We start from the raw sequence: 26914 nt of genomic DNA, 5'->3' as shown, positions 1-26914 counted from the left end.
AGGGCTGAAACCATTGTGGATCTTTTTCCTTTTTATGTAATTGTAGTCTGTATTAGAAACATACAGAGATGTTTACTACTACTTTTTGGCTAGTTTTGTAGCTCAAGATCACTTTGAAAACAGTTATTAAAAATTACTTTTGTAATTGTAAAAAAATCACTATCTTACAAATGTTTATTAGGATAAATTGACTTTAGCTTCTATAAGTAATATACTTTATAACCTTTCCCAAATGGATTTTTTCATTGAAATCATAAGAAATAAGAAATAATTTTTTAAAAACTAGTGAAAAATTGCAGAAGTGAATTTTCTAGTTCCATCGAGCCACAGTTCTGTGGCAATAGGAGGAACAGGGTTTTGCAACTAGACAGGCTTGGGTTTGAATCTGGCTGCATGCTTGTGGACAGTCAGTCTTTTAAACCTTTCAGAAAGGGCCTCAGTTTCATCGTGGCTGGACTGAATCGAGTAATTCTACTGCAAAATTTTGTTACGGAGATCATAAGAAAGAACTCATGCTTGCCTGCATTAGGTCCCACTGGGAGGTGTGGAGAAGGATGAGGAGGCCTTTATGAAAATGTCCCAACTGTCCATCAGCTGTTTAATGAATAAAGATGTACACACACACAACACACACATACACACACACACACACACACACACACACACACACACCCCAGAATACTACTCAGCAATAAAGGGAATGAAATCTTGCCACTTGCAATGACATGGATGGGGCTAGAAAGTATTATGCTGTGCTGAAATAAGTCAGAGAAAGACAAATACCATATGATTTCAGTCATAGATGGAATTTGAGAAACAAAGCAAATGAGCAATGGGAAAAGAGGGAGTGAGAGAAACATGACTCTTAACCATAGAGAACCAACTCATGGTTACCAGAGGGGAGGTGAGTAGGGGGATAGTTAAATAGGTGACAGAGGATTAAGGAGTATGGTTGTATGAGAACCTGGTATTGTATGGAAGGGTTGAATCTCCATATTGTACACTTGAAACCAGTGTTACACTGTCCGTTAACTAACTGGAATTTAAATAAAAGCTTAAGAAAAGAAAAGAGAGTGCCCCACAAGGGCAGCTAGGAAATACTTTAGGAACAGTTATTCTCTGGGAACTGGATGAAGACCTTGGCATTGGGAGGTATAATTCCAAACAAAATACCAAATAAAAGCATATTTAATAGATTGTAAGATGTTAATTTTAAGGCACATTATTGATTTTATTACCTTTGAAGATAAAAGTTAAATTAGGAACACATTAAAAAAATTTTTTTAATGTCTTCTTTATTTTTGATACAGAGAGAGACAGAGCATGAGAGGGGGAGGGGCAGAGAGAGAAGGAGACACAGAACCGAAAGCAGGCTCCAGGCTCTGAGCTAGCTGTCTGCACAGAGCCTGACACGGGGCTCAAACCCACAAACATGAGATCTGACCTGAGCCAAAGTCAGAGGCTTAACCTTCTAAGCCACCCAGGCTCTCCAGGAACACATTAAAGGAACACAGAGATAAGACACATTATGATTTGTACGTCATTAGAATGTGTGCATATGAAGACACCTAATGAGCAAAGTATATGGAATTAAGGAAACGTGATATTTGCTAGGCATCACAACTGCTATGCTAGGTATTAGCTCTACTTCAGATCGTAGTGTTAAGCTAATATGCTACTTTTCCAAGACCTAACAGATGGGATTTATTTCAGTTCAGCTGAAGAGATATTTGTTGATCCTGGGTATGTGTTAGACCCTGTACTATGTATTGGGGACACAGTAGTAAGTAGTAAAACAAAACACAAGGACACCTGGTTGGCTCAGTCAGTTAAGTATCTGATTCTTGATTTTGGCTCAGGTCATGATCTCACAGTTTGTGAGTTTGAGCCCTGCGTTGGGCTCTGTGCTTAAGAGTGCAGCGCCTGCTTTGGATTCTCTTTCCCTCTCTCTCTCTCTGCACCTACCCTGGTCATGCTCTTTCTCTCTCAAAATAAATAAATAAACTTAAAAAATTTTTAAATTAACATTTATAAATATGGAACAATTCATACAGCCTACTGTAGGCTGGGTGAAGGCTCAAACTCCATCTTTTAGGCACTAGAATACCACCTCTCTAGAAAGGTTCACTTGAAGCAGGTAGGACAATAATTCAGTGCAGGATATACCTACCCTCATGATAGGCATCATATAGCTAGAAATCTGTCACAAAGGCAAGACACAGAATCATTCAGACTCATCCTTGGACTGTATCCCCACAGTGCCTTCCTGGATTCTTATACCCTTTTCAAAGGAGAGTATGAGTACAAAAATATACAGCCAATTCACATATTTCGATATGTTAATTTTGTCAGAAAATCTATTTCTATGCCCATAATGCTGATTATCAAACCTCTCATCTCCTCAATCAAAACCTATTTCTGAAGTTCTTTATGGTAATTACAAAGTCTCTGGTATTGCTGAAGACCCGAGATCCCAGTGCTAGGGCAGCCTCTTCTGACATGTGGGCTTTGTTTCCAATTACAGAAGGATAGCTGTTTTGTGCACAAACTCAGATTCTAGAGCAGGGATTCTCCATTAGGGTGATTTTTCACTAGGGAGATATTTGGCAGTGTCTTTGGTTGCTGTAGCTGGTGGGAGGAGGGCTTTTATATATCCACATCTAGTTGATACAGTTCAGAGTGCTGCTAGACTTCCAACAGTGCAGGGACAGGCCCCACAACAAAGATTTCACCCCATATGTCATTAATGAGGACATTGAGATACTGCTCTGGAGTGTAGTTTAAACTGACTCACCTGCTTATTACATCATATGACCTTGTCTATGATGATGTATTTTAAAGTTAAATTACAGGCTTTATAACATACATCACATAACTCAATGGTAAAGACTTGAATGAATTTACTAATTCATTGTAATGTAATACTTGTAGAAGGTATGAATTTAGAAACTAGTTACTGACTACCTATGGTAGACCCGAATAAATAACATAGTCTATAGAAGCTTTTTAAAAATGATCACCCTTAGTCTTGTTTCCTGGAACGTAGGGATGGATTAACATTGCCCAAGTAGTGCTTCTATAAATTGCTATTTTGATGGACACTCTTTTTTTTAAATTTTTTTTATTTTTTTTACTTGTACCACTGAGTTATCAGACTTTTTAATTTAGGTCAGTATAATAAATGTACAGTAATTTATTAAAAATAAATACAAACCACAGGTGTTCAAGAGAAGTGGCCTTTAAAAATGTTTTAAAAGAAGATTCATAGAGAAAACAACGATTCACTTTTTTGGGAAAATGCCAAGTTCACCTTTTAAACTCTGGAATGAAGGAAATGGTCAACAGCATTATCAGCACTGTTGGGGTCTTCAGTTTCTCTTTTTGCCTTCCTGGGTGGATTATCGGCATGCTTTAATTGATCACATGTAATAATGTGTCTTAGCATTAGAAGCCTTAGCTAAAGGAATGCTCTTAGGATAGCCAACCAACTACCCAACTATCCATCATTTGCCTTCATTAGAGATGGCACTCAAGGCTGTGTGGGTGGCTACATAATTACTGACATGTCTGCCTGTAGGAATGTGGTCTGAAACATTCTAAACTTAGGAACTATTCAGATCGGACCTTTTGAATGTTGTTCTTGGACAGTGACAACTGTGGCATTCTCCAGGGTTTGTAAAACGAGCTCTGACTTTGCCAACCATAGATTCCAGCTTTAACAGTGATCTGTTCAATGAGTAACCGTGGTCCAGGGAACATTCTTTCTTTCTTTTTTTTTTTTTTTTAACAACTTGATTCCATTAATTATTATTTTTTAAATTGGGGTTTTACTTGGCTCTAAGTAGGTAATTTTATGGAAAGGGGTAAAAATTTGGTCAGCAGGGGAGCGGAGGGTAGGGGAAAGGTAAAAATAGTAATCAGGTTTGAGATCAGTTGTATTTTCAACATTATATTAGCCAAGCATTGGCGTTAGTTTCCTTTCAGCTGATTAAGTTACATGTCTATTTGGTGAATAAACTTTGCAGAAATAGCAAAATTTGTCTCTATGTCACTTGCAAATGATTTATTGTCTTTCTCATTTAATATTTTTATGTATCAGTGGTGTATGTTTTAAAAGTCCTAGCCAAAGTCTATATTCTAGCACTGCCTACCTTTCATATTCTTCTGGGCAGAACATTAAAAAAGAAGAAAAAAAGGGTCCTATAGTACATAGTATAAGGAAATTTCTCAGGAATAATTTGTTTTTCTAAAGGAAGTTTTAAATGAATTCTCAAGGCATTTGGCAAGTGTGGATTGGTGTCAAGGAAAATTATAATCCTAGACCAGTAAAACCATCACGACTTCTAAGAGTCACAACCATCATACCTCAGTGTTACAAAGCATCAGGTGATTTGGCCAATTAGCAGGTCTCTTTTTATGAAGACAAATCATGTGTGACTGAAATATTTTACTAAACGGTACATTTTCCTGGTTGTTTTAATAGCTCCCCCAAATGATAGTGTGGTTAAAAATGTATTCTAAACCTGGGTTTCGTTTAGGAATTTCAGCTAAATACTTATTATAGGGGAATCTTAAAGTTTTATCCTGTGAGAGGTGCAACAGAATGTAATCCAGTCCCCTATCCTATTTGTACAAAATAACATAGTAGCAAATGTAGCTAAGAATTAGACTCTTCCTATGCCTTCCAGTTAAAATTCCAAGGTTCTCTTTTATCTAGCTAAAGTTCAGCACATAGATAATGAAACACTTCTTACATGCTTATCTGGCATTTAAATCGTCACACCATTTCTCTTTTTGTTTTGAACCTTATTTCATTGTTTCTGTTAAAAGAACAATTCTTTTGGATACAAATTGGATCTTTTCAGCCAAAGTAAAAGTTTAAGTATGGTAAACCTTCTCTTCTTCTTTATTTCAGGGGCTTTCCCAGTCTGCAGCAAACCCCATTACCAATAACACTGCTGAGTGGGAAGCATGCCCTTTTTTTTGCCTGCTTCCAAATCTCCCCAGACTGAAAGTGTACCTGTCTAACCAAAGGGCAGATGAACAAAAAATTCATTTCAGCAGTCATTAGAGCTGTCTATAGCCAGGTGTTAGGCAGCTGTGCCTAAAGGTGAACTGGAGAGGGATTTTTTGGTTTGTTTTTTTGTATTTGTTTTTGTTTTTGTAGGTAGATGACAGATATATTGGGGTAGATATGTTGTTTCCATGTGACATCTCTTGGATTCCATTCAAATTGGGAACCTGACAATGCCTGATTGAGTGTGTCTGGGATTTAAGAAGCAATTTAGTTTTGCTGGAGTTTTAGGTGGACTGATTTGGAGTGTCATTAATTCAGCCAGCATTTATGTGACACCCACTGTGTACCAGGTACCAGAAGATTGAGGGCATGGTGGGACTTATCTGTTTTTCTTTTTACACTGGGATTTTCTGGGGTGAGTATGAGTTTTGTTTTCCCTCTGCCTTCTCATAGTGTACTTAATAAACCTTTTATTTAAATCACCAAATTTTGTAGCATTTTCAATAAGGTGTAAAAGAAAAAGAACATCTAGCTCCCTGATTAACAAGCCTCAGAGGATTCTTAGAGAACAAATCATTGCAGGCAAAGCTGAATGTGCATGTGTACTTTTTTAAATGGGTTGTTATTATTTAAAGTTTATTTATTTATTTTGAGGGAGACAGTAATAGTGCAAGTGGGGGAAGGTCAGAGAGAGAATCCCAAACAGGCTTTGTGCTGCCAGTGCAGAGCCCAACGCCCAGCTTGAATTCATGAAACTGCGAGATCATGACCTGAGCTGGAACCAAGAGTCAGAAGCTTAACCAGCTGAGCCATTCAGGCACCTCTGTGTGCATATATTTTAATAGAATTGCTAAAGGACTAAAAAAAAAGGCATCCAAAACATGTAACCTTATATGGCTTTTAGTATATATTCGATGCATGGTCTTATGACATTTTCCTTTGAAATTTGACTAAATGTGACTACGAATGAGCATTGTTCCATCAAGGGACCACACTGAGGTACCAGAGAGGGCAGGAGAACACTGCAGCATGATCAGCTGTCCTGCCTCACCTTGGATGGCAGGAGTAGTACGCCTCAAGTATAAGAGAAGGGGTTCCTTTTTTCATTGTCACTGTTAACCTGACAGAAAAAGTAGAATTGGCCTGATTTTACTACATTGAAAGGAACCCTCAACTGTAGAATATTCAGAAATAGTAACCAAACAGGAACCAAACAAATCAGGAATGAATAGAGAGGATGTTATCTAATTGAGTATTATTTTATAGGTGAAAACTAAGTTTAGACTTAGAATAGCTAGCCAAGGTTGTACAGCTAGTTAGTAGCATTACCAGTATTCACACATATCCAATAGACTTTAAACTTATTTGATTATTGCATCATCCAGAATGTTGTTAAGCCCAAGTCACAATATGGCATAGCCATTAACATAGCAAAATTCTTGCTTAAAAATAGTTGCCTCTATTTATGTTAATTTATCTACCTTACATGAATTATACCTTCACAGTACTTTTTACTTTACTTCACAGTACTTTTTGCTTTTATATACTTCACAGTACTTGTACTTTTAACAGCTTTATTGAGATATAGTTTATATATAAATAATTCCCTCAATTAAAGTGTACAACTTAATGATTTTTAGCATATCCACCAGGTTGTACAACCATTAGCAGTTGCTTTCCATTCCCTCCTGTCCACCACCCAGCCCTTGTGCTAAGAAGCCATCAGTCTGTTTTCAGTGTTTATAGACTTGCCTGTTCCATACATTTCATATAAATAGGATCATACAATTGCAGTCCTTTGTGCCTGGCTTCTGTAACTCAGCAGAATGTTTTTAAGGTTCATCCATGTAGTAACATGTGTAAATACTCTGTTTCTTTTTTTGGATGAATAATATTCTGTCATACAGATCTGCCACATTTAATTTATTTATCAGTTGATGGACATTTGAGTTGTTTTTACTTTGGGCTATTATAAATAATGCTGCCATAAATATTTGTGAACAAGTTTTTGAGTAGACATAATCCTTAATCCTTAATCTGGGGTAGAAACCTAGGATTGTAATTGCTGCCTCCTATAGTAACTCAGGTCTACCTTTCTGAGGAACCGCCAATCCGTTTCCAAAGCAGCTACCAGACGACATTACCAACTCACAATGTTTGAGGTGTTCCAATTTCTCCGCATCCTTGCCAACACTTGGTATTGTCTATCTTTTTACCTCTTTCATTTAATTCTCATAATCCTATGAATTAGCCAAAGAAAATATTCTTACTGCCATTTTAGAGATAAAATCTCCAAAATCAATAAACATTAAATGAGAAACACAGGGTGTGTGCAGAGGGGAAGTGGTGTGGATCATTCAAAACCACATATCATCCAAAAGGAATTTAAGTTTTTTTTAAATTTTAATATTTTATTTATTTTTGAGAGAGAGAGAGAGAGACAGTATGAGCAGGGGAGGGGCAGAGAGAGAAGGAGACACAGAATCTGAAGACAGGCTCCAGGCTCTGAGCTAGCTGTCAGCATAGAGCCCGATGCAGGGCTCAAACCCATGAATCATGAGATCATGACCTGAGCTGAAGTCGGATGCTTGACCAACTGAGCAACCCAGGTGCCCCAGGAATTTAAGTTTTAAAATTTGACACAGCTATGTTGGATGCTAGTAATCCTGTCTTTCATGCCTGCATTTGAAAGGTGATGAAACTAGAGCCCAGAAAAGGGAAGTGCATTGATCACTGACTTAAAGCTGCTTGGTAGGGAGGTCAGTGCATTGCATGGCCTATTGCATTCAGCCCTTGGGGATGTACAAGCTCTCCATTTTCTTAATTCATTCATTCACACTGGACTTTTATTAAAATAAACCCATCTCAATTCATTTGGGGTATTAGAAGGTCAGTAAAGCTGAAACCTCCCATTGGGAAGCTTCTGATAGAATTTGTACCACATTTTGCCTATGATGAAATTGATGTGCAGGCAGGAAATTAATGTAGGTACTGTTACTTGGTGACATTTCTTGGATCAGATTGCGTGGTTATGAATTCTGGTTCTGCTGCTGGCTAACTGACCCTTTCTGTATTTCTGTCTCCTTATTTTTAAATATGGGCAATAATAATGTCTATCTCGTAGAACTGTTTTGAGAAGAAAATGAGTTAATCCCTGTAGGAAGATTAGCACAGTGCTTGGCTCCTAGAATGCCCTCAGTAAACGTTGACAATTATCGCATAACATCAATTTCTTAGACCACTGAAAACATTGTAGTCTGAGATTTGTAGAAAATAAATGAATGGTCCTTTTTAATTATTTGATTTATTTTTTAAAAATTTGTTTTCAATCTTTTATTTACTTTTTTGAGAGAGAGAGGGAGATGGGGGAGGGACAGAGAGAGGGGGAGACACAGAATCTGAATCAGGGTCCAGGCTCTGAACTGTCAGCATAGAGCACATCGTAAGACTGGAATTCATGGACTGCAAGATCATGACCTGAGCTGAAGTTGGATGCTTAACCGACTGAGCCACCCAGGTGCCCCCATGAATCATCCTTTTTAAACAGTAGCTTCACTAAAGGAGCAGGCATAGGATATAGCTAACTTCTAAGGTCTTCATAATTTTGAGCTATATGGAAACTAATACAATTAAAAATTATTTTTAATGTTTATTTCTTATGGGAGAGAGAGAGAAAGAGCACAAGCCAGGAAGGGGCAGTAGGAGAGGGAGAGAGAGAATCCCAAACAGGCTCTGTGCTATGAGATCATGACCTGAACTGAAATTAAGAGTCAGATGCTCAACTGATGGAGCCACCCAGGTGCCCCTCCAATTCAATTTTTTTGAGAAAAAACTTTCCAACCTTTACAAATTATGAGCTCATTTCCTTTATACTGTAACTTTGGTCAGAAACCAGCCTGAAAATTTCAATTTGAATTGACCTCATCCCCAACAATGGGGGAGTTTCACTAAAGCACCTATGCCTGTTATGGATGTAATATATTAGTAGTGTTTTTCCTTAGTATCTTTGTTTGATTATCAAGATAAAAACCCATTGGATTATTTTAAGGGTTCTACTGTATGTATGTGTACCATCATGAAGGAAGGAGCACTCAGTGAGCAATCAGGAGGCAGGATTAGAATCCTGGTCCTTCTCTGCTCTAGTTCAGCACTAAGCTCCTCTGAGCACTAAGCTTCTGTTTCCTCATCTGGAAATGGGGGCTGCAGGGGTCAACAGTTCTTACTTCAGAGGGCAGTCATGAGGACCAAGTGATAATCTGGATATGACAGTACTAGCACAGTGCCTGGCCCGCAGCAGGGGCTCGGTAAATGTCATCTAAACAGCAGTGTAATGGGGTTCTGTGTGCCACACATGAGATTTGGAGGCAGATTCGATGGTGAGTTTAGGTGAAGAAATTGGACATGTCTGTGTTCACATAGTATGATTCATGTCTACTCTGCTGTTGCTGCTGCTGCTTTCCTGTAACCAATTTTAGAGCCTATCTTGGCAGCTGGAAGTATTTGGGATTAATTTCACACTCACTTTATGAGTTGAGCATTTTCCTGCAAGCAGCTCCCTGGGCCTCTGCCTCATTACTTTGGCATCAACTGATATGGCAGTTGGACATAGATGTCCTTTGGGGTCTCCATTTTATTTGGAAACCTTCAATTTGAAAAAGCCAAACAAAGGCTATCAACACATTTGTGCCTGAAACCGTTAGCATTTATTGTTTCCTAAACCCCTCCCTTTCTGTAGTTCTGTTGAACACTAGGGAACACACATCTTGCACAGCCAGTGATGAGCTCTGAAAAAATCACACTTCTTCAGATTCAAGCCCTAGCAGCTGGTTGGCCTCATTTTGCATTTCCAGGTGAACAGCAAGATCCTCGAGGCCTTGTTGGGACTGATCTAAATCTTGATGGGTCTAGTTTTTCCAGCCTTTTTTTTTTTTTTAACTATGTTAATTCTGCTAAATTCATTTGGCTCTCACGGAGAACAAAGTAAACTTGGCTGTTACGTGTAAAACTAAATTGAGAACATGGAGATCTGTTTAGTATTTCATGCTGGCCAGTAGGTCAGGAAGGTTTTCCTTGGGGGTAATTTACATAAGGAATTGTTTATCCCATTTCTTTCCAATTTCTGTGACCATTTGGGGATAGCAGACTTTCCACAATGGCACAGAAGTATAACCAGCGAGACCAAAACTTAGAGAAGTGATGCTTCTCCTGGATTGATGTATTTTGGGCCTTGCTTAGGAAAGATCCTGTGGCTTGGGCTGCTGTCTCACTGAGAAGTCATTCTTCTACCACAGCTGTGTTTAGCAAGTTGGGTGGGTCTGCGAACTGACATGCTGTTACACTTAGTAAGAATTTTCCCTTGATAGTGAGGAACGTGCGTTAAAGCCTCACTTAAGTCCCAGCAAATGCGCACATGTTTACTGTGATAGATGGCGGCTTTGAGTGCGGCTTCCATCAGGTAACGGCCGCAGCTCAGAGTACTCCGTGGCCACCCAGTACCTAGAGTGTTACGTGCGCGCTCTTCGCCTTGACATTCTGCTTCCTCTTCAGCAGTTGCCCAGATGACCTTTTTTTGTCTCATCAAATGCTGTTCCCAAACTGGAATATTTGCTTCTTCCTAAACAAGCAGCCTCTGCTTTTCTGCTTTAATACATTTGCTCAAATTTTTCCTGTACTTTTAAACCCCCCTTACCCAATATCTTTAGGATGAATTTCAGGTACCTCTTCTCAGTGGCACACTGGTAAATATGTAACAACTGGTTCTCCGGAAAGGAGGTGGGTTGGGAGGAGGCCTGGCTCTGTAACATTTGTTGATGTTCATGTTGTAAATACTTCCACCATGGTGGATTTCAGGTGACCAACGTGAGGTCACTGAACGTGAAGTTGGGAAGAAATGGGCAGTAGCCCACCATTGCAGAGCATCTCCAACATCCAGAGCCTAAATGACCTCAAGGGCTTAGATAATAGTGAACTAATTAAGAAGTAATGCGTTCTGAGTCTTTATCACCTTTGTTTCGGTGTAATTTATTTAATTTTAAGTTTACGTAACTTAAGTTTTAAGTAATGGTCGTGTTTAACAGCTGGCACACAGAATGGAACACAGGACAGGCTGTCCCTTCTCCAGAGCCTGCAGGGGCTGGCCAACTCAGTTCCCGCAGACCGCTGCCTCCTCTTCCTTTGTGAAGTTCTCCAGACTCAGTAAGAGTTAAACCTTTCTCTGAGCCTGGCAGGTGCTTCAGGTTGCACACAGGCTTTGGAGTGAGAGACTCCAAAGTGTGGCTCCTGGTCTCTCACTTGCTAAGTGATGGTCAAGCTGCCCGCTTAATTTGTGCTTCCCAGTGCAAAGTGAAAATGCAGGGCCCTTGTTAAAAGGCATGAAGAAAGTGCTGAAAAATAGCCACTAAAATATAAAGCTTTTTCCTTTCCTCAGTAGTCTCTCACACTTTCTCATCGTGTTTTTATTTTCTATTTCCATATTATTCCAAGGTATGGAAAAGTTAAGATTGTTAGCATGAATTTTACCATTAATCTTTATACTATGCAATGTCAGTTTTAAATGTAAATATAAGAGCATTTAACTCTGTGAGTTAATGAGCATATCTCCTCTGCTCATGTGTATCTTCTGTTACCCCTTCATCAACTTCACCTATAAAACACAAGTTCAAAAATAAAATTATTAAGAATTTTAAGACAGAGTCTGCATGGCATTAAACCAAGCATGGAGCCCTTCAAAGCACAGGCACCGTTTGCACCCCTGTGCACAGTGCTGGGCGGGTGTCTTCCATCTGCTGGGGCTCGAGGCCTCGTCTGTAAGACCGAGACCATGCCAGCGAGGTGGGTGTGTGGGGACTGGAGGCCCGACACCTGTATGGCCCAGTAGAATGTTTGGCATGCAGTCTCTGCTCACTTAATTACAGGGATTACTGTTAACCTACTAATTATAAAATTAATGGCATTCTCCCTTATAGTTCATAGGGTCTCCCCTACAGCGTTGACACTCGCCTCTGACGTCTTTTCCTTTTTCCATTATTAGCTCTCTGAAGGTAGAGATGAGATCTGTCACCATTGAATTCCCTAGAGTGCTATCTGCAAATTCTTGCATATACTGGCACTCAGGAGGTGTTTATGACCTTGATCTTTGAATGATTTGGGCTTATTGACAATAAGCATCTGTGTCATAAATGATGGTCCCCACAATGAGGCTTAATTGGTAACACTCACAGGAAGAAAAGAATATAAATGTAGACTTTAACAGGAGTCCCTTGTAATCATGGTGAAGCTGGGGGAAGAAGCAGATGATTCCAGGTGTTTTGGTTTATGGAAAGTGGCCTCTGTCTCTTAGAGGAGAGTTCTTGAAGTAATAGGGAAGGGATGAGTTCCAAGCCTCATTTGAGTAAAAGAGGCCCCAGGGATATTAACTCTGGCCCATAGTAATCTGTCCCTTTGCGAACTTCTTTTACTTTTATTTTCTGTCCTGCACAATTAAGACATTATTACAGTAATGTTTCTTTCCACTAATTGGTTGTGTATGTATGTTTCCTGTCCAAAAAATTATAACATCCTTATGGGCTAAAAGGTATTATATACTTTTTTGAACACCTATGGAAAGAAAGCAGCACAGTACTAGGTACCTAGTAAGCAGTGCACTTTATTATAATGCTGACCTTGGTCCAAACTCCCAGGGCTTTCTGGAGAGCTGAGTGTGAGTTGTAATTGCCTTTTATAACTCTTGCAAGCCCTCAACCAAATGCCAGAGAATCACAGTCTGCCTGGCAGTGTCAGGCAAAGACCTTCAGTAGCTTTGTCTTTTCCTAACCTGCATCTCTTTTCCAGTGTCTTCCAGACACTCTGAGGACTGTCCCCCAGCAGCCCCTGTTGCTACATGGAATTTGGGAGACCACACAGCTGTAAACTCTTACTTGTTTGAATGATGATTTTTTAAGAAGCCCTTTGGGCCAGTGTCAATAAGCCATGAAAGATCACCAAATGGTTCATCTGCACTAGAGTTGTGAAAGTCCCCTGAGCTCTAGTCCCTCAAGCTGGCAGGACGGTCAGGAAGGAGTCCACATTGCCCTGGCTTTTCCTACTCCTGGTCTGGGGGCTGTCAGACGCCTTGAGCCTCTGGGCCAGTCAGTTCATTACTTTTAATGAGCACAAAATTCACCAAGACATTAAAATAAAACACCAATGGGAAGTCTTGGATGTTCCCTTCAATTGTTGCTTTAGTTCTTTTTTCCACAGAATTATTCAAAAGGATGAAAAAAAAAAGTAAATTCTGTTCCTGCCAGTTTTATCCTAAGTAGATTTGGCATTGTAAAGCTAACACACCCTGAACAGTTTTTTCTTTTTTTTTCATTCAGATCCCTGTGGGCTGGTGCTGACATTTGTTCTAAAAATGACATTACTCAATTGGTCAAATGTTTGAACATTATCAGCCTTTTGGATATAATAAAGAAATACTGGATATCTCAACAGCATGTAGCATATAAAGAATAATAATCAGAGGTGGATAATGATGTTCTGAAAAAAGGATGTAATGAAACCATTATTTTAAATTACATGGCAAATGTGGTTATTTTGATATTTCTTTAATTGATCCATCTCTAGCTTGTAATAAAGACTATAATAACTACATTAGAGGTAACTTATATTATCATATATTGTAGAAGGTCAATTGATGGTGAACCAGGCACAGAACAATGTCCCCGTTAAGCTGATTTCATGGATATTTTCATCATCTGGCCATATGGATTTGGAATTATGTTAGGTACTTTGTTGTAAAAGAAGGAAGAGAACAGATGAATGATAACTATTTTATTACTCAACATAGCTTGTGTTTGTGGAAGACAAAGTTCATCAAGTTATTTTAAAGAAAAACACAAGTGTGCCAAATGTAATTTGTTGAGGGCTCAAGGGTTGTGAAATTATCCCTAACTGAAGTTGGTCATTTCTGCAGGTAATCGCTCTAGCAGATGCAGTGGAGGAAAACCAAGACAGTCTGTTCCAGTCATTCACCAAGCTGAAAAGTGCCACCCATCTGGTGATTCTGCTGATCGGGCTGTGGCAGAAGCTTAGCACCGACCAGATCGCGATTCTGGAAGCAGCGTTTCTGCCTGTGCAGCAGGACACTCAAGAACTGGTAAGGACCCTCAACTCTGCAGTGGTAACAACCATCATTATTGAAAAGATTGTGGTTTTAGGAAGGTATCACATGGCTGTCATGTTTTCTAAGGTATCAGATGGAGGCTTTTTTTTTTTTTTTTTTTAGACCCAGATCCTGTTTTCCTTTTCTTTAAATCATAATAAAAATGTCAAATAAAAGCCCTCTTTTTTTAAAGAGCTATTTTAAAAATAGGTGTATAGTCCATTTTTATGTGGTGATCAGTCTATTTTTTATGTGCTCCTCAATCACTTAGAAGCCAGGGAAATAGTCATTTGACTGCCTGAGTGATGGCAGTAGACCTTCAGATTAGCTAATCCTTTCCTTTTCCACCAGAGAAAACAGTTCAGCCATTTTAATTTGCTCAGTGTTCTTAAATTTAAGTGTCACTTCAGGGGTTAGGGAGAACTGAGATAGCCTTGCCAAGTGACAGGAATATTTCGTTACATTTATATAGCTCTGAATACAGCGTGTATAAGCTTTTTTACTCTTGACCCTTTGAATAGGCAGTTTAGAACCAAAGGGGGGAAGATGAGAGTTCATGTTTGGAATTTTGGTGAAAGGTTGTATTAATAAAAACATCTCAGATCCCTCAAATTGTATGATTACCAGGTGTCATCATGGGGGAGCTTTTTGCATGCTTTTGTTTACAAAGAGATAATACACTTCTTGGAAATTAGAGACTCTTGGACTTTTTTTTTGTATTGGAGGAAACCATTTCACGAAAAAAGTCATTTCAAACATAGCCATGAGAACATAGGACTAAAAATAATAGTACTAAAACCAACATTTCTGAGTACTTACTAGGTGAGCACCAGGTGATATTTTAAGTGTTCCACAAGGATTATCTCATTTAACCTTAAACATGGCCCTAGAAGGTTGTTAAGGTACTGTTTTCATCTCCATTTAACATATGAGAAAATTTAGGCATAGAGATTTAAGTACCTTTTGGAAACTAGTGGGTATAGAGCCAGGATTTGGGCCCAGGTCTGGCTGCTTTCAATGCACATGTGTTTTGTTTGTTTGTTTGTTTATTTTCCCATACACTGTATTTTAGCAAACAAAGTCATGAATAAGATTTTGAAAATCGTAGACTTTGTCCATTGAATGTAATTTTCTACAATTGAGTCAAAGGATTGTCAGATGAAAAAAAAAAAGCTATATTTTACATCCTAAACAAAACACTAATAAATAAGTTGGAAAAAATTTAGAGTACACTTTTTTTAGATTCATAAAATGAAATTACTGCTAAAATTGATATTTGAGAAGCCAGAACTGTGGACATTGTAATAACAGAAAACAAAGAATACAATTAGTAAGAAGGATAGCTGTGAACTCAGATTTAGTAGTCAGAAAGACTTGGGTGGCCTCAGTTCCTGGTTCCACCACTCGATGATAAAGTCCTTCTGGTCAGGTTTTCTAGCTGTTCTAACTCTCTCCTTATGTAGTTCCAAGCTGGAAACAATAATAGGTCCTACCCAAGTTGAATAAGAATTAAGTGAGATAATGGAATAGAGTGAATTATATCTTACTCATTTTTATGTTTACCGCATCTGGCACAATACCTGACCATTGCACAGTCAGTATTTGTTGAGTGACTAGAGAAAGGGTGAAAACTAACAGGAGGTGACTTGGCAGAACCGATGTAGCAGATATAATCTGGAGCATGGGAAAGCAGGGCAGGGCCAGCTGTGTAATTTACAGGGCCCAGAGCAAAATGAAACTTTTTCTGTTCAGAAAAGCAGAAAAATACCCAAAATGTTGTTAAAACAGGTTCTAAAACAAAGCTTTTTTCTTTCTGCAGTCTCATTATGATGGTTTTGTTTGCTATTTTATGCTATTCTAAATGAAGATAAATAAAAAATTTAAGTTATTAGCTTGGTTTTTACCATGAATCTTCAGAATGTGCAATGCCAGTGAGCATTGAACCCATATGCAGAATTGCCAAAATTATATAATTCATATTTGTAGCTCATACATGCATATGTATTCTGTTCTTACCGAACTGTGAATCACTGCACAGAATTAACTGCTTTTACTTCTTTTCTTGATATGCACACATCTACCAACACTCTCCACTTTCAGCTTACTGATGAGTAAGGAAGGAAAGAAAGGAAAAGGAGCTCTGTGTTACTCTATATCCCTTTCCTTCTGTTACCATTTTCAGTGTAAGTAATGGGGTAATACAGGGAAGTAACAGGTATAATGGACTTCCTTAGTCGTTCCTGTTTCTTTGAATCTTTTTGCTGCCTTTATTCGTTCAAAACAAGTTTTGGTGCAAATGAAAACACCTTAAAGCACTGTCAGTGCCCCCACTTAATCAGTCTAGATATAACATGTCTTCCTTGCACTTGCTTTGAGTCTTCTTGCCTCCCACTCCTTCTGAGGCCATAGAATGCTAAGTTATGTGGCAGAAAGGGAGAAGGAACACGGACTGCACATCTTCCCTTCCCACACATGCTTCACTGTTCCATTAGACATCACTTACAGAACACAAGGGCAAGATAACGTTATTAAGAATTTCAGGGATGCCTGTGTGGCTCAGTTGTTAAGGATCTGACTTTGGTGCAGGTCATGATCTCACAGTTCAGGTCACAGTCTCACAGTTCATGAATTCGAGTCCCACATCAGGTAAGCTCGAGCCCGGCTTTGGGTGAACACGAGCCCCAGTTAGGGTGAGCCCCACTTTTCTCTCTTTCTCTCTCTGCCTGTTTCTCACTAGCACCTTCTCCTTCTCTCTCAAAAAAAAAAGAAAGAAAGAAAGAAAAAGGAATTTCAAGATGGTAATGGCAAAACGTTAAATCAAGTGTGGGGCCTTTCTGAACGTGGGGCCCTGCGTGACCACATAGCCCACATGCTCCTGAAGGTGGCCATGAAGCGTGGTTAGATCCAGGGTAAGAATTTCTTTGAAACAAAGGTTCTCAAATTTAGGGATTGAGTCCCCAGATAGATTGTGGAATTTCTGACTCTAGAGATCTTTAGAAACAGCCTCCTTCTGCTGGGAGTAGTATGTTCATCCCTGCAGGCAGGTGAATGGACAGGGCACCTTCTAAAAACTCCTTTCTGTCCTTCCACTGTGTTCTCTGCTGTCACATCTCCCAAAATATGTAGGAGAAAACTCTTTCAACTTTCTTCTGAATTTGGCGAGATAAAAGGTGTGTGTACTCATTATGCCTATAGAAGCCATTAAGGAGACAGGGCATTTGATAAAAATATAACTTGGAGAACAATGAATCCAAAAAGACATTTTAATACTGCTTGTTGTGCTCTTCATCTTTAATTAGGTTTTGGTATTCACTTTGGACCTATACTGTTGAGACAGCTTATATATCTTGAGAAAAAAAGGAATCCTTTTTCATTCTTTAAGACGTATGCATGCAGTATGTGGTTTTGACATGCTAGTTCACAATCCCCTACATTATGCCTTTAGACCTCACAAATAAATGTTATGTGATGGGTGTCCCGCTGAGATGTGAAAATGAAATATGCAAACCTGAAATAACTTGGAAGGAGGGTAAGGCGGGGAAGAAAGGAGTCTCTGACCAGAATGTTGAAAATATATCCCATATTGAAGTTATTATGATACCACAAAAATCTGAATGTAATTTAGATGGTTTGGTTGGAAGTGGATGGCAGAATCCATGTGTGAGGGGAAGAACTTCAGACATGTGGACAGCATTTTCAGAAGAGACGCTCAGTTCAAGGTCAGATGTCCCCACAAGTACTGAGAGGGGGAAGAAAGTGCTCAGAAGATGTTTTATTCATGTTCCGCGTAGCACTGCACAGTGGCTTGTTGTGTTGTTATCTAGGTGCCATGTGCTAAATGCCACCCTTCACTCTGGATTATTTTCTGACTGGCACCAGGTTCACAAAGCAAAAATATTTAGAATTTATTATTCCTAGTGAAAAGTAATGTTCTTCACACTATTTTATCAGTATTTTTTTTTAGATGCCATCTCATTTGGATCAGAATTTATTATTGTTTTCTTTGATCTGTTTCTTAAATGCTTTTCTATTTTTGTCACTTCTCATTACTATTTGGGGGCAAATAAATGCTGGTATTGCAGACTATTACATGTGACTTTTCCAAGGTACTGAAAGTTCTATGTGCCAAATGTGTTTTTGTAGGGATACTTACCTTCACTTTAATAAAAATATTAACTGTTCTTTTTGGCATCTCTAAAAAGAGCTGTTAAACTCAGTTCCATCAGTGAATTTGATAATAAATATAGTATTGTCTCTACCATCTTCCTGTGAGGGAGAAATTTTGCGCCAAATAATGTGTTCTATCAGTGTACCTGATGGGGCAATTCTAAAACGAACTGTTTTCTTACTTTTCAGTTTAGGGGCTGAGGATTTTAGAGTATTTGCAATACAGAATTTAAATATGCATCTACTGACCCTTTATCTATTTGAAGCTCTATGGGAAATACAGTCTCTACTTAGGTCACTCAGTTTGAGTCTGAGAGAGTGTTTTTATTTTACTTTTAAATTTTTTTAAACATTTTTATTATTGAGAGAGAGAGACAGAGCATGAGCATGGGAGGGGCAGAGAGCGGGGGAGACACAGAATCTGAAGGAGGCTTCAGGCTCTGAGCTGTCAGCACACAGCCCAACGTGGGGCTCGACCTCACAAACTGTAAGATCATGACCTGAGCCAAAGTTAGACACTTAACCAACTGAGCCACCCAGGCACCCCCGAGAAAGTGTTTAATTGTGATAATACATACACCTCTCTCATGATGATGTTATACAAAAGTCAAAAGCTGCAAAACTCCACATACCTCAAGATTGGTTTAAAATCTTTTCATCCAGTCATTTTTGCATTCAGTAAATATTTATTAAGTACCAACTATATTTCAGGCAGTGTTCTATGTTCTTGGCTTATTTCAATAAACAAAACAGAGTTGGATCCTATCCTCTGTGGATTTACTTCAACATTGTGAGCAGACATATTCTTGTTACAGTCAGCCATAAACTGGCTGTCTGGTTTGGTAGCCACTTGCCGTATGTGGCCATTTAAATCGAAATTAAACAAAGTGAAATAAAATTAAAATTTCAGTTCCTCGATTTCACTGGCTACATTTCAACTGCTCAGTAGCCACCTTGGAAAGTTCAAATATAGAACATTCTCAGGGGCTCCTGGTCGGCTCAGTCAGTTAAGCATCCTACTCTTGATTTTGGCTCAGGTTATGATTTTACAGTGTGAGTTTGAGCCCCACGTTGAGCTCTGCATTGACAGTGTGTAGCCTGCGTGGGATTCTCTCTTTTTTCTCTTCTCTTCCCCCATTCTCTTTTTCTTTCTCAAAATAAGTGAATAAACCTAGAAAAGAACATTTCCTTCATTGCAGTACATTCTATTGCATAGTACTCTCCATCATTAGAGAAAAGGTTTTGTCAATTGGGTTAAACAACTTAATTTTAGCAAATTAATGAAACAGGGTAGGACACTGACATTCAGTTAGGTCATGGTGTTTGCTCCAGCAGCCCTTATTTCTGGTATTCTGGCATCTTCAGCCTGGTCACATGTATAATAACCAGACTTTCTCTAGGGAAATGAATGCATCTACATAAAAGGGAAGCAATAAGCTGGCAGAAGTGCTGCTACTCCCCCTTCATGTGACCTTGGTAGACATTATAATCATTCACATATTCCTTCTTGGTGAGCCTGCACATGACCTCAGAATCCTTCTGCGTATAGAATTTGAGGTAGTCACTATCCCTTGCAGTTGGTATATGGATCAGTCCTCTTTGCCCTTCTTAAACCCTGTAGAGATCTGCTTCTCATTTTTTTTTTTTTTTTTAGCAAACAGCTTTGATGACTGAGATTCTTTAGGATGGCAAATCTTCTAAGATTCTAGAAGATGGCAAGAAGGCAAGTAGGGCCAATATTGTTATTTCCAAATGGACTTTATCGGACTTCTGCTATAAATGTTCATTTATGTTCCACCTGACTCCAGAGGAATCTCTAAGGAAAAGAGCAACAGAGCCCTGGTTTGGAGGGCTGACTCTACAGTCTTAGATTCGGAAGGAATATTGGCCCGTTGCATAGCATTTTGCCTTACTTTTTCTTTTCTTTCCAAGTGCATTTAATATCTTTAGTAGATATTATCTACTATTTGAAAAAGAAAAGCTGTATTGTGTTCTTAAGAGTTTACAGTTACCTTCCCTAGCATTGAACCTCCAGATCCCCTGAGAAAGTTACGGTGGAAATTTACATCAGTGGGGGAAGGAGATTTGGACCTTCAGCCTCACTTTTGATTGATTATTCCTTTTACAAGCTGATATGGAAAGAGAAACTTATTTTTAACATGCTCAACGTGGTTGATGTGAGAAAACAGATGTTTATAATAGGAAATCCTATTGTGTGGAGGGACTTATCAAGCCTCATTTACAAGGCTTGAAGGCTTCTACGTCACAGGTCAGATTTGATGTAAGGACCATTGTGCCTCCTGTCTGGATTGAGTGATGACTGAGATGGCTAATCATTGCTGTTATTAATGACCTTTTCTTAAAAGGCAGACAAAAGGAGGAAGTCTGGTGTCACTATCAAGTCTGCCTTTAAGACTGTTGAAGTATCATCACAATTATAAATGTCTATGGGAACATAGTGGAGAAAGTAAATATTTTGGTAATCCCCTTGATCTTAGCCAAAAAGATCAACATAAAAGAATTCGTTTCATGTTCACAGTGGCCACATACTCTGTGTTGTTGCTAGTTACATGCACCTGGTGTTATGCAGTGGTATAGTTTTCTACTTCACCCGTGTGGAGTAATGCGTACCTCAGAGCCTTTCTGATGACTTGCTTGCTGTTTTAAAAATTGAAATACATCAGAATAGGAGCCAAGTAGAATACATTATACAAGTGATGATGTTTAATCTTTTAAACTTCCTTTAAGTATTTCAAATATGAAACAGTAATTTAATGAATACCTTTAATATTATTTATGCATTCAAGAGTAGAGAGACTAAGTAAATGAACAAAGAATTGATTAATTGAAGCCTTACTCTCACTATATATCATCCCAAAACCTTTGTGAAGCAATGTATGGTTTAAATATAAGTGACCAAATAAGTAAAATTCACACAACCATAGTGAGAAAAATAATGATCATCATCATCCTGATAACACCCACCAATTTGATTCTTGGCAAGAAGTGTATTTACAGTAATGTAATTTCCTTAAAATACCTTTACCCAACTTAGTTTGAGTCTACTGATGATAAAGAGATGATCTTGACATGTCTGGGACATTACACTCTTTTTGAAATGTACTTGTGGAAATTGTGGACTCTTTCCTCTAAAATCAGTGCTCCCTGCGTGCTGTAACCACACACAGATCTGCCCCACGTTCAGTCTCGATCACTCTGGACTGCTGTTGTTCATTTGGAAATGTTCCTCAGAAACCCCTTTGGCTTGCATCCTGGTTATTCTACCTGGCTTTCTGTGGTGGCATTTGTAGTAGCTTTTCTGCCCATGTCTCTGCTTTGGTACGCCTGCACATCACTGCTAGACTCAGCCCTGTGCTCTCTGGTCACACATCTGCTTACATGCTCTCTGTGGCCTCTGCTCCTGGTTCAGTTTGGACTACAGTGCCAGGCATTCGGGACTTTCAGTCACTTATACCACCATATCTTCTTTCTGAAACTCAGTTTCTGTGACTCCCCAGCTTTCCTGCCTCATTCTGGGAAATCTGACTTACCATGGGTACAAAACTTCTTTCCAGCATGTCAGGGCTAAGAGTGCTTTTTTCTTCATCTAACATAATATCCTCTGTTTACCCCTCTATTCACCCTCATTAAGAAGCGGATCAATTCTCATTCCCTCCTTATTTATTCTGGCTTACATTCTCTTGTGAATTTCACTTGGGGGTGTGACATAATTTAGCTCTCATTATTATGTATTCTGAAATTGTCAATGTGCTTGTCTTGTATTCTAATAAGTTTAGGGACAGATTCTTCTATATCCCCACAGAATTGAAGATTAAATAAAGCATATAGTTGGATATAAATATTTAGAGATTGCTCAATAACCCATTTATTTTCATAGCATTCCACACATTTACAGATTCTTCTCCAATAACTGCATACTTTTATTAGAAAAAGAAGCATTCTCCTTTTATTTTGCAACACCCCCTGTTTTGCAAAGCAACTTCAAATATTTTGGGATTCTGCAAGAGTGAAACTTGAGCACTCCTATATGGATGGTAAAAGATGTAGATAAATTGATAGCTAGACCACCACACATGTATTTATTTATACATATATTCATTCACATGTCCTGTAATTTAAACCCGTAAACACAAAAATGTTTAATCTTACCAGTGATGAATATATGCAAGTGAAAACATTAGGTATGCCTTACCTATATTGATTTAGTCAAATTTAGTAATAAATAGTGCTGACAGATGTGTAGTAAAATAGACATACCCACCTATTTCTACTATAGACTTTCCAGAGGGTCCTCTAGGATAAGGTAGGTCATAAAATGAATCTAACACCTGGCACCACTAATCTAAGTTAATGCCCTGAAAGTAGTAAATGAAAATCCATTGGTTTATTTTTATAATTATGAAACACTGAAAGCAACCTAAATGCTAATAGATGGACAATACATACTGTGATATATCAGTTGAATAGAACATTATGTCACAGTAGGGTTCAAATCTTTTTTTTTTCTGCAAATACTTAACTGTTCTACATCCTTAAGCAAATTATGGAACTCTCTAAGCACTAGTTCTCTTATCTGTACAGTGGTGAACTAGACAAGACCCCAAGGACTGGCTCTGCTTTGCAGAGATTTGAGAATGGCTATTTGGATTATATTTCAGCTTGCTTTCACTTTATATTCCTACTGAACCAGTAAACAAATGGTACAGAGCATGAACATGAGATTAAGAAAGGGAGTGAACTTGGCTCTCCAGTGCCTTTCTCAGGAAGGCATGCCCAGAGTTTGATGGAAAACACAGTTTGCGTAGGGTGAGCAATCCGCCAGTTCAGAGGTGTTTGGAACCAGAGGCTCACTGTCCTTCACACAGTTAGTCTGGGAGAAGGGCCACGTCAGTGTCTGAGGAGTTGCTGCACATGGAATTTCTTTTTTCACTGAAAGTATATCCTTTCCTGTACTATATTCTTTTTATTGGGTAATCTGGCCTTCATTAAGCTTGGCTGTGGCCTACTACGAATATTTACTGGAACACAATAAACATTGAATGAAAAAAGTACATATAACAAGGTTTTTCTTCCTCAAGAAGACATATCCAAATTCTATTTTTTTTATACAAAGTAACTGAAAATTACCTTGCTTGTTTGGTCTCAGTGAGGTAGACCACATATTGAGCCTCCCTTGGGTGTCTTCACCATCATTTTCAGATTCACAGCTTTGATGTTTAGTTATAGATTTCATCTGGAAGACTAAAATACTACTACTGTTACTACTACTACTATTACTGCTACTACTACTACTACTACTACTACTACTACTACTACTACTACAAGTACAGAGGTGCCAAACCATGTTTTAAAAAATTGCACTACATATGTGACCTCGTTTGGGAACTACTTGTCAGAGGTGTGCAGGTATTATGGGGTACCCTTTGTATACCTCTCAAGAGTCGTGCGAGGACTGATTGAGATAATGTACATGAAATGCCAAATATGGGGTCAGGTTTATGACTATCATCCAAGAATTACTAGCTATTAGTACTACTGGGTTTCAATAATAAGGTGCTATAAATTACAGCATTATTTTACGGACCACTTAGAAAAAAACACCTGTCAATTAAACTATGACATAGTGTTTTTTTTTTTTTCATTTAACTTTTTTTGGGGAGGAACACTTAAGGGTCACTTAAGGGCTTTTTGGTTGTTTTTTTGTTTTTTTAATATTTTTAACATTTATTTATTTTTGAGAGACAAAGAGACAAAGCGTGAACAGGCGAGAGTAGAGGGAGAGGGAGACACAGAATCGGAAGAAGGCTCCAGGCTCTGAGCTGTCAGCCCAGAGCCTGATGCAGGACTCAGACTCACAAACCGCGAGTCATGACCTGAGCTGAAGTCGACCACTTAACTGACTGAGCCACCCAAGCACCCCATCACTTAAGGTTTTTAATAAATATTGAGGAAACTCTTTTAGACTTATTTAGACATATAGTTTATCATATATTTCTCTCATGTCTGAGTAAGAAGATATAAACAACATAAATTGGTTAAGGGGATCCTGGAACTTCTCCACCTTTGAAATGTGATTCTCTTAACTCCTCTTTCAGCGATCCATGCCATTGCTATCCATGTTTTTCCACATCGCATTGTTCTGTGTGCCATGTGTGTGACCTGTGTGCCACAAAGAGCTTTGCTGCTGCAGCATTTAAGAGCAGGCCACTGTTGCTTTCCTGATTTTCTCCTGGCCCTCTGATATCCATTTAATTTTTTAATTTTTAATTTTAGAGAGGAGAAAGAGTATATGCACACACATGAATGAGGGAGAGGCAGAGGAGGAGAGAGAGAATCCCAAGCAAGCCCCAAGCTTAGTGTGACGTGGGGCTTGATTCCATGACCCTGGGATCATGACCTCAGCTGAAATCAAGAGTTGGACGCTCAGCCAATGGAGCCACCCAGGCGCCCTCTGATATCCATTTTAAATACTTTCCTTTCTGACTAATCTCAAAGCTTTATTTTTTTAAGTTAAGCATCTTCCATCCAGAGTTACCAGGAAATTTTAGGCAAATTGATGTTTATCACTTAAATAATAGTTCTGTGTGATACATTAATCAAACCACATCTATTCTAGGGATTTGATAATTTCTCCTACTTCAGTTACATTGCTTGGCATAGGATTCTAATGTGGGTGCATGTATCTCAGTAACAAAGCATAACACATTTCCTCTATCTGTATCTTCTTGTCTTACATCCTGGAAAGCACTTAGCTTTTTGCTTTTGCCAAAAAATATGAATTGTTGTCATTCTTCTGTCATGAATATATGCTTCACTAATTTCAAATTTATACTTCCAACTGCCCTATTCCAACCTTTTTATCCAGTGAGTCATAGTGTAATATTTTAAAAGACAGGGGCCCCTGGGTGTTTCATTCAGTTAAGCATCTGACTCTTGATTTTGGCTCTAGTCATGATCTCATGGTAGTGAGATTGAGCCCCATTATTGGGCTCAATGCTGGGCATAGAGCCCGCTTGGGATTCTCCCTGTCCCTCTCCCTCTGCCCTTCCCCTGCTTTTGCTCTCTCTCTCTCTCTCGATTCTCTTAAATCATCTTTCAGCTTTCCATGTCATTGCTATCCATGTTTTCCCACATAGCATCCTCCTGTATGCCATACATATATATATTTTTTATGACAGTCAGTTCAATAGGAGAGTCTGAGCATTGTATATATGTCAATTGAAATGATAATGTCAGAACAGTTGGGACAAAGGCTGTGTGTGCATCCACAGGCACTGACAGCGACAACGTAGCATGACTGGAGCCTGGAACCCGGCAGTTGTTAGATAAGATACTTCCCTATGTCAGAGATGTTACAATGTGGTGGTGGGGAACCTCCTAGAATTGATGGACTGTAATTATAAAAACAGAGTAAAAGAATTATAATTTTAGTCATTTTTTTTATTGAGAGGGAATTTGAGAGTAGTCTGAGTTGGGGACAGGAAGGTATTGAAAAAGGCAAGACCTTGGTTTTCCATCATGAAGCAGGCATCCGTGACCAGAAGCAAATTTCACATAAATCGGAAAAAATCTTACCAGTTGCTACCTTTTGAAGAGAAAGCCATGAATAACCTGTGAAAAGTAATGATGGTTCAGTACCTATTGCTATCACTTTGAATTTGACGGATTGCACAACATAGTTATAAAATCTGAGTTTAAATTTCCCTGATGTGTCATTTATGAGAAGTGCAGGAACCCAGATCTTCTCTTCCACCACAGTGAATAAGAATATGCAGATGAAATCAAATTAGCAGGGATATGCTTCACTTTCTGCATTTAGAGTAGCGAGAGTTTCCACTTTCCTGGAAATAGAATCTAATTTCTGTGGCTTAATGGCAGTGGTTAGTTGCTTTCTAACCCATTTGTTCTAAATTCAAAGTTATAAATATTTCTATTTAGTTTTTAGCAATCTCAAAACCAAGTCTTAGAAGCTTCACTAATTACCAGATTTCCCTATTTTGTAGAGCAAAGAGTAGAGAAAACACACACACACACACACACACACACACACACACACACACACAGAGGCCTGCCTCCCACAATTCAAAATAATAAAACTAACTTTTGTTGAGCATTATTATGTATTATATGTTGGCCCAAGGACTCTACATATGCTACCCCATTTAATCCTATGTGTCTTTGAAGTAGGGGAGTATAGCAGGTGCTGTGTGGGATCTGCCCGAATCTCTTCGCCTCCCACCGTTCCTGAAAGCTTCTCCCTTCTGAACATCTGCAGGTTTTTTTGCCTGTGGATCTTCCTGTTTGGCCAAGGCTGTACAGCCTCTGTGTTCAATCAGTGGCTGATGGGAATTGGGAGATTAATACCCCAGCCCTCTCGTCCCCCTGGCTGCGAAAATCCGAGGTATGTTCTATACCACCTCTCAGAGGAGTCCCACAGGTTGCACTCAGAGTAGTCTGACAAGATTGCACCAGTTGCCTTTAGTGGTAACTGCTCAAATGCACAGCAGTTTATTGGCTTCTCCCCCTGCCCAGTTTTACTTTCTCACTACCCCCAGCACTTCTTGGGT

General features: G+C 38.8%; 1 protein-coding gene across 1 annotated transcript in view; it reads left to right on the top strand.

Annotated features, from left to right (window-relative positions):
- Positions 1–26914, top strand: part of BBS9 (Bardet-Biedl syndrome 9) — a 445423-nt gene that overhangs the window by 336032 nt on the left and 82477 nt on the right. Inside the window, exon 20 of the mRNA XM_029925279.1 lies at positions 13971–14153. Coding sequence (XP_029781139.1) covers positions 13971–14153 — 183 coding nt within the window. The remainder of the gene's footprint in view (positions 1–13970; positions 14154–26914) is intronic.

This window comes from Suricata suricatta, chromosome 2 (genome assembly GCF_006229205.1).
Source record: "Suricata suricatta isolate VVHF042 chromosome 2, meerkat_22Aug2017_6uvM2_HiC, whole genome shotgun sequence".
NCBI lineage: Eukaryota > Metazoa > Chordata > Mammalia > Carnivora > Herpestidae > Suricata > Suricata suricatta.
Note: the sequence above shows the minus strand (reverse complement) of the source record. Positions and strands in the feature narration are given on the sequence as shown.